The sequence below is a fragment of the Pollicipes pollicipes genome, unplaced genomic scaffold (assembly GCF_011947565.3).
Source record: "Pollicipes pollicipes isolate AB1234 unplaced genomic scaffold, Ppol_2.1 Scaffold_7261;HRSCAF=8764_pilon_pilon_pilon, whole genome shotgun sequence".
Classification (NCBI taxonomy): domain Eukaryota; kingdom Metazoa; phylum Arthropoda; class Thecostraca; order Pollicipedomorpha; family Pollicipedidae; genus Pollicipes; species Pollicipes pollicipes.
This window is the reverse complement of record NW_023597054.1, coordinates 61,198,713-61,207,486: the sequence shown is the minus strand read 5'-3', so window position 1 is coordinate 61,207,486 and position 8,774 is coordinate 61,198,713. Positions and strand designations below refer to the sequence as shown.

At 51.4% G+C, this 8,774-nt stretch overlaps 1 protein-coding gene across 1 annotated transcript; it reads right to left on the bottom strand.

Moving 5' to 3' along the window:
- Window positions 1-574: 574 nt before the first annotated feature.
- Window positions 575-5,923, bottom strand: LOC119111709 (uncharacterized). The gene is made up of 7 exons (XM_037235514.1): window positions 5,882-5,923; window positions 5,452-5,574; window positions 4,598-4,726; window positions 4,095-4,204; window positions 3,340-3,460; window positions 2,767-2,888; window positions 575-885 (listed from the first exon to the last, which is right to left on the bottom strand). Exons 1-7 carry the CDS (start codon window positions 5,921-5,923, stop codon window positions 822-824), a joined length of 711 nt encoding a protein of 236 aa, XP_037091409.1. The 3' UTR covers window positions 575-821.
- Window positions 5,924-8,774: the final 2,851 nt, after the last annotated feature.

Sequence of the window (8,774 nt, the reverse complement as noted above, 5' to 3'; positions counted from 1 at the left end):
TGACTCGTACGGCACTTGTGGGTGAGGCTTCCCGGGACCTGCGGTCGGCGCGTCAGCGCAGCGGAGGAGAGTGTTTCTGACTCGTACGGCACTAGTGGGCGAGGCTTCCCGGGACCTGCGGTCGGCGCGTCAGTGCAGGGGAGGAGAGTTTGTTTCTGACTCGTACTACTACTGGTGGTCAGGCTACGGCGTGGATCCGGGATGCCGCAATTGCCTGGCCGGGGAAATGGGAAGATTCATCGTCATTGTTACATAACGTGTCATTCACTGTGTCAGGAAAATAAAATTGTCATTCGCATTTTCTCTACACGCTGTTTGGAAACGGCACTACTGAGTGGTGGGCTGGCAAGCCATTGGCTGTTTGGGTATGTATATGATGAACGACACCTTATCACCGAAAAAAATGTTTGCTGCGCTATAATTGTTATCACTTAAAATCTGTGTGGACTTGCCCGTCCGCATATTATCTCTACGCCAGGCCAGATAAGTCAGGTGTGAAGTACAGGCGATCACGCGTGTCACATTTGCGTGGATTGAACCTAAACCGTGTATTCGCGGGCGCCAAAGCGAGCAAGTCGACGATTGCCAACAACCTTCCAAGCCAGGCCCGGCCGAGGATCGTGCCCTGTTTCCCGAGCCGATGCATCTGAAGTCCGGCATGCTCTTCTCCGCACGAGGTCAAACGCGTCACTTGGTGCTGAAGGGGTAACGTAACGCCAGGGCGGTGACTGATGAAAAGGGCCAGCGCAGAGAAATCGGCTATCGGCAGACCAACTACCGGCCAAGCGTGTCGTCGTCGCCTCCCCACCACGCCGCGCTCATCACGAACGGCTCTTCTCCTCTTCCGCTCTCTCCTTGTCTCCCGGCAGGACGACGGGGTCCACCCTGAGGGGAGAGCACGGCCAGTCAGCTGAGAAAGGACCAATGACGCCTGACATTACTGGCCAATGCATGCATGCATGTCGTCAGTGCATTGCGAGATGGCTTTAGAACCAGGCGCGCGGTACGTCTTCTTGCACTTTAGTCGGATGCGCCTCGAGTGGGTCCGTGACGAACGCGGAGACGTCAGCTCAAGGTCATTGTCGTCAAATTCTGGTTCATCCCCTTGCGACCTCTGCAGGTGTCAGTCCAGGGATGGCGAATGTGGGTGAGCCGCCCCACCTCATGGAAGAGCTCACCTCACACACACACACACAGATCACTTCACGGTAATCACGTGCCACCCTCCAGCTTCTGAGCCTCTGTTGTCGCGGCGATGTGAGACCAAGGCGGCGGCCGCGGTCCTCTCAACGGATTCAAGCAGTCAAGCGATAGATGGTACAGCACTGCTACAACAAAACAAAAGCGCAACATAGAAATATCAGGATTTGTACGAACACAGATAAGACGGTAGTATTAGCCTCATTCCTCGGAGAAAACCAGGAGAATGGAGATATAGTTTGGTTGATATTTCGCCAACATGCCTTTATCGAAACGATAGCAGAAGTGAATTCACTTCTGCTATTGTTCCAATAAAGGCACGTAGCCGAAATACCAACCCAACTATACCTCCATTCTCCTGGTTTTATCTATATAGGTTAATGCTACTGCCTTATCTATGTGAGTAATGCTCCTCGTTAATGCAATGAACAACTTACGTGATTTATAGGAACATGCAATGTACAGTCACCCCAAAACACTGTTATAACCTGTTTCGTCCAATAATCTTCATCATTTTTTGCCTTATGTTCCTAATAATGTCAATTTGTCTCATGGGTGTAGAAAAGTATTCAGTTGTAGTTGCCCCCCCCCCCCCCCCCCACCCCTCTTTCCTGTTCCAAACTGTAGGCCTCCTTTCTTAACAGATTGTTTCGAACAGTACAACCAGAAACCAACAAATTTCGAAATTGTTACGTTCACAACGCCAAGTTCCTGCAGCCGTCTAACACTGCCAGCCAAAGGAACCAGTGCGCAAAAGACTAATTGACTAAAGCTGTCGCTTCAATGCTGTGCCGCAAGACTCCGCTGCGTTGCGGAACTCTGCACTACAGGCTCGTCCATGCACAGCTGGCATTGGACGGGCATCGGAAAAACACGGGTGGTCCGCGCCGAAAGAGAAATATGCCTACCCAGAGATAGACAGAAAGAGGGAGACAAAAGAGGCAGAGAGAGAGGGAGAGAGATAAAGAGAAGAAGAGAGAGTTGAGAGTTGAGAAGACAGACAGGCAGACAGAGAGAGAGAGAGAGAGAGAGAGAGAGAGAGAGAGAGAGAGAGAGAGAGAGAGAGAGGGGGAGAGAGAGAAAGAGAGAGAGAGAGAGAGAGAGAGAGAGAGAGAGGAGGGAGCATTTGTGCCAAAAAGTTGTCCGTCCCGGCGGCTCAGTTGGTTAGAGCGCCTGCCTTCCGATCCACCCACCCGTGGCGGGGTGGGTTCGAGTCGCTTTAGGGAACTCGCCATTTTCCATTGACAGGCATGGCTTGCGGCCGGTGGCAGCGGTTGCGCTAAAGGTCAGTTGACGTCAGAGGGCAGGACGGACCGTGCCGAGCATCGCGGCACGTTAAGCTTTCGCTACCAAATTTTGCCGTTGACATGGAATTGCGCGATCGGATGGTAGAGGTCAGGGCTCACACAACAAGCACTGCTTAGCGTGAGCTCTGATCCCGGAAATCCATCCATTTAAAGCGCTCGGATCAATTTTTTTAAAATACCAACAATTACATTTGTTATTCCGGTGCTGACCGCGCCTCTCGCCGTTCGTCAGCGCTATGCTACCGGCAGGGTCACGAACCTAATGGCCGGCTTGCGAACGGAGACGTCGGCGCATCCGTAGAACTCCTCCTGAGGTCCGCAGCCGTCTCCGGAGGTGCCGTTGGGGCAGTGACCCCACGTGTTGCCGCAGTGGTACCGCCACTGTGGCACACAGGGGTTACATGTGTCACCGATGCACCATAGACCCAGCTGCTAACGCGTTAGACTGCGCACGCACAGGACCGGCGGCGGTGGCGTCGTCGGTTCTGGAACACACCGGGCCGGGGAGCAGCCTGCTCCGGCAGGTCTGCCAAGAGGAGCTTCACCGCAGCGCGGAGGAGCCGCCCACCCACTGAGCTTGGGCTGCGGCTGCTGACCGACGTCTTGTCGGAAACTTCACCTTCAGTAAGTACCAGAACCGAAATGGGAGAGGTGGGACAGTTTCCGAAGCCGGTGTTTTCGTGATATATACGGTAAATAAGGCAGGATCAAAGGCGGACACCTGGCTGCGTTGCCTCGCTGCTGCGTTTGCCTCACACCTCGTGGCGTTATTGATGCTCCCGCTTGATGGCGTCATTGATGCTCTCGCCCCCGATGTACCGACGGCGCTCACCTGAAATACGCAATGTTCACACTCCAGGTCGCTGGGGATCTGTACGTCCACGTAGAAAGCCTTGACCTCTCTAGTGATGTAATAGTCGGTGGAGCCGGTGCCTGCTATCTCCAGAATAGTCCTGGCGGAGGCGCGGCGGCTTAGCACGCTGTCATCCCGATAGCCACTGTGGCTTGTCAAGGCATTCAGGTTTGCGTTGCAGATAGCAGTACACTTCTTGAAGACGCGAAGATGTTTGTTCATCACCTGTAGACGTGTGCACGGTGTGCATGATGATGTGCATGATGATGTGCACGATGATGTGATGTGCATATCACGACACGTCTGACGTATTAAAATGTGACCAAAGGGCCACGTTCCCGCCATGACGATTACAAAAACCGACTTTCCATCAAGACTCAGTGACTCTTCAAAAGCCCCCTTCAAAAGGCAAGACCCCTTCGTAAAGTGCAATCCCTCTGGCCGATGCATATTGTAAGGAAGTACCCGTTCAACGCCGTGCCTTGTTGCTAGTTCCATTCGCCGTTTTCGTTGCCGGACATTAGGCCACATAGGTGGTGGTGGGTGGCGCGGAAGCGAAGGGAGCCAGGAGGGGCTGAGCCCCAATTTTCGGAAATTTTAACACTGTTCCATGGGCATTAACTGGAAAGAAGGAACCACAAATGTCCCCTTACCTCTCCCCCCCCCCCCGCCCCAACCTCCACATACACATTTTGAGGTAATTTCATTGCCCGCGGGTGCAGAACATTACTGACCTGTCAAGGCATTCCTGAGTAGCCTCTGTTTGGAAGCCAGGGACGGAGCACATCTTGAACTGGAAGAAGCCCTTGTGGTTGGCAGTGATGTTCACGGTGACGGTCACCACCTGGGGTCAGTAAAAAATTAGGTGCTCATATCCTTTAAAAATGCCACCGGTTCTGACTAGGGTAGAAAGATTGCTTCATTACCTCGTGCATGTCAAGTGAAAATGAGATTCACGTAGTTTGCACACATATCATTTAAGCTCCAAGCGTTATGGTGCATTTGGTGCTTGGTTGATGCGTTGTTTCAATAAATCTCTTTTTTCTGAAAGCTAATTGTCACCAGAATGTTCGCACTTTCTTGCGCCTTACCGTTATGCGTAGTTCGTGATATTGTGCGTGGCCTTTGAAGAAGCCTGAGCGTTAGAACCAGAGACTTCAGACACAAGCTTACGAAATAACGCTAGGTTTCGGGAGAAGGGCTGCCATAATCTGGTTGTCCCGGCCGACATGCTTACGGAGCCGGCGGTGTAGTTGGCCACCAGGTAGCCCTTGTAGAAGGGTCCGCCGATCTCATGTTTACGCGGCACCGGGTCGTCGTACGGGTCTCCGCAGATGCCACACTTGCCGCCCTGCTCGATCTCGTGCTGTGCGAGGCATGGAGAAGGAGCTTAGGGGCTCCTACAGAGATGTAGCTAATGGTCAGCGAGGCAAGTGTCGCCGTGCTGAGGGCTTGGCGCTGTCAGGTGACGGATGCACGGATACCGGCTGCACATCTGATACCGCACGACGCCGACATGGCCAAACCCTTCCCACTGGGCTCACTGGCATGGCTGGCTGTCACCCGGCTTAGTGTCTGGCTGCGAGCTGAGCGGGTCGCAGCGAACACATTACGCCTAATCGCGTGCTGAAACTTCAGGCATAATCGGATACCCAGCCAGCCAATTGGCAGTGAGACAGCCATCCACTCAGCCAATTAGAATCGGTGCTACAGTGACCTCGCACGGAGAGTACACCAGACGACGAGGGGTATTGGGCTTATTTTGGGTCAATTATCGCCTCATTTTCATTTTCCGTCTTGAAGTGAGGGCCACGTCTCAAGTGGCCTCGCAGAGCGTGGGTTGGTTTTCGATCAGTGCCATGGACAAGGTGCAGTGCCGTCAGAGAATCACCTTGTACCTTCCATGTTAGCCGTTTAAACGCGTTGCACTATAAGTACAAAAATGTGCTGCCTTGAGCGTCAAATTCATGAAAGGGACGCATTTTAGTTGTAATGTAAAATGCAGCTACAAACAACCACAAGGCTCGCTTTATATGCGACTCTCAGAAGTGCGCGGATCTCTGAGCTGGCGGCGCCCTCACTCTTACTCACGTCCCGCCCGCCGCAGAACAGCTCGTTGTCGGTGTAGTCCTCCGGCGTGTCCCAGCCGTAGCGCCACATGGAGGCGCGGCACGGCGGGTCCTTCAGCCGGCCGTGGCCTCTGACCCCGGCCAGCTGGCAGCAGACGTCACGCTTAACACAGAACCGGGCGAACGGGAGGGGGGGGGGGGGACGGGAGGTGTAGAGATGACAGCGTTTTTATTGTCGTAGCAGGTTTAAGCGTTGAGATTGAGTATCCATTTTATGGCCCCTGGGATTTGAGCTCGACCAAAAGATGCAGCTTACCTCAGCCACTATGACATTTGACAGAAGACAGATTTGAAACGGCGGATATCTTAACCACCCTTTGTAACCTAAGCTTTTGGCACCTTTTATTCATAACAATCTCAGCCGTTGGCAATTATTATGTTGCGTAGCTTACCAGGCCGGCAGCCAAGCAGATCCATATTCCAGTCGGCCCCATCTGAAACCATTGGGCTTAGGTCACCTCAGGGCCAAGTATCAGGGACTCAGACTCGGGGAGAAATAGATGCCGCAAGGGAATTTCTGATCGCTTTGGGCCAAGCCGTGGGAACACTGTTCCCCACGTGATGCTGAGCGTCTCAGTGAAATCTCTTTCGGTCGGGTATAGTCATTGCACACATAAGACACGTTCCTTGCCGTTTTTTATAAAATAAATTTTAACGTGCGCCAAAGCAAAATTCAAACAGGATCTGAACACAATGAAAACAGGCTATCATCTTTCGTTTGCAGAGCTCCCTCAGATGTAATGCTTGCTTACCAGCGAAGAACACTATAGATTTATCAGAGATCGAATCACACAGACAGCATTCGCATCACCAGTGAAAATGTGATGGCCGCAGATGTCTTGGTGACCTACGTTCCGTCTTCATGTCTCTAAATTTGTAGTCATGGCCTTTCTGTATATTGTCCATTTATCAAATGGATTAAAGGTGGCGAACTGCTACCACCGATTCTGTTTGGGCTTCAGATGTATCACGAGACCGTTGTAACAAAACGGAACGTAGCTAATAAACAATGGTGTCCATTCATGGCACTGCAAAATACACAAACTAGCGTAGGAAGCGCAACATCCTATCCTGTCCTTGAAAATGCGAGACATAACACGACATAACGTGACTGGGGGAACTTACATGGCCGACGTCATTCTTATTCTACACACGAGACACTGCTTGTGTGAGACACCAACAGAGGTCACTTGTGCCGCACACCATAAGATGTCCCGGGTGGGATGTCCCGCGGGACATCACTGACCCGCTCTAACTCCCAGGTGAGGCTCAGCCCCAGTAACATTCCTCATAGAATGTGTGTGCCGCTCGCAGAACAGGACGGTAGGTTCACTCGACGCCAGCGGTCTCACCTCTACACTGTGTCAGCAGGGATGGACACGAACAGCACGGCCTGACCTAGCTCTACAACTGCTCATCAGGTTAGCAGGGCCAGCTTATATGACGTCCGACGCTGTCGCCGAGTTAGCAGGGCCGCCGGCGGTTGCAAGATAGACACCTGGCTGGTTCCCTTGCGTGAGCGCTGCTCCAGGTGCCTCCTGAAGTGCAGTTGGCCATCTTATCTGAAGTTTAGACCATGTCTGGGGGTGTGCAGGGCGGGCAGAGGTACGGCAGCAAGGGGGTGACCTTGTTCCAATGCGGTTTGGAGGCAGTGAATTGGAGGGATGTGCATTGATGTGAAATGGAGGAATGTGCACTAAGGAATGTTTACTGTTGGATGAATGTGGACTGAGAAATGTGCGCTGATGTATGAGTGTGCGTCTGGGAATGTGCCGAGGGCGTCGCAGATGTCCAGTGTTATAAATATTCAACATTCGATTCGTCCAATGTTGCAGTATTTATGTCTACCTGGAGGGCATGGATAGAGGAAGGATGGGAGAAAGAGGGAGAGAGAAAGAAGGAAAGACAAAAGAAATCAGGAGAGGTGTTCACTAAACCATTTTTCAGTTTCATAAATTTCTGTCATTCTGGCATGAAATGATGAGCCATTTTAAAGGTATCATTTAGGTTTAAGACTGATACACAAGTGGAGGCGTATCATTCACTTCATCGATTTGGACTGCGTCTGTCGCGTTCCTGCGGAACTTGAGCTGGCTTATTTTCGTGCTCACGTTCGTTGTTTTCACAGAACACCGACATTTTTCAACTAAATGTTGGGGCAAAGGGGGAAAACTGGCTTACCTTTGAATCGTCATGTTCAAAGCCCTATTGCCCTATGAAAACATTGATTATGCGAAGAGGAGAGCTCAGCCCAGCAAACCATAAAACACGCGAAGCTCCTTTAGATCCCTCCTAAAATAACTGCAAGTCCATTCTAATCAGTTGTATGAGCGGGAAAGCATTTAGGGTCACGTCACCTACTAAGAAATTATATTCAAATATGTTGACACATATGCTACACACATATGCTACACACCTATGTTAGACACATATGTTAGACACATATGCTACACACTTCCGTTGGAGCCATAAATGAAGTTGCTTCACCATTGCTTGTGGGTTTTGATGTAAATTTTTAAGTTGTATAATCACAAGAGATTAAACAGCATGCAGTACATGCGGAAGCAGATAAGAGGTTTGTCATATTCGTTATGTTGCGGGATCAGGAAGTTAAACGTGTTTTGTCGAACATGTTGCGCCGTCAGCCAACCGTATCATCTCAAGACGCCATTTTGACTGGTAGCGCCGGTCTGATGACACCATATGTGTGGTCTGATGATGTCATCAACAGTGGTCAGTTCATAACAAGTCACCTTCGTGCCCTGAGGACGTACTTCCTCTCTTGTCCTTTTCGCATTCTCTCTTTGCCATTGTAAGACGGCTTAGGTCCAGACATCTGTGCTATTTGTTTATTTTCCATCTCGCCACGAACGCGTTTTACATATAGATCGGTCTAATGTTTTGGTTCACTTGGTATCGATTTCAAGTAAGTCGTGACATGCCCAATTTCACCGGAGTTCTTTTAAAAACAATATTGTATTTAATTTCATCGCCGTGCCGTTTCAAGTCTTGCAGTCGCTCTTCTCCGTGTGCATTTTGAACGGTTGCTTCCTGCGGTGCGACTTCCATCTGCCTTTAAAGCATTCCAGCGAAAAACACTAGGAATGAAGGCCACACGCGTTTGAAAAACACAGAAAACGAGTGGTCGCATGGACGCGCACGGTCGCATACCCGTAAGACACGCGAGAGGCTACACACAGCGGCCACGGCAGGTCGCTGTCGATGCAGGGAGTGCCGTCCGCGCCCGGCGCCGTGGACCGTCCGTACACCGGCCGGACGGAGGCT

Coding starts and splice junctions, on each gene's coding strand:
- LOC119111709 (XM_037235514.1), bottom strand. CDS start 5,923: ATGGGGCCGACTGGAATATGGATCTGCTTGGCTGCCGGCCTG. Junction 4,727..5,451: donor TGTTCTGCGGCGGGCGGGAC/GTGAGTAAGAGT, acceptor TGCCTCGCACAG/CACGAGATCGAGCAGGGCGG. Junction 4,205..4,597: donor CCAACTACACCGCCGGCTCC/GTAAGCATGTCG, acceptor TACTGACCCCAG/GTGGTGACCGTCACCGTGAA.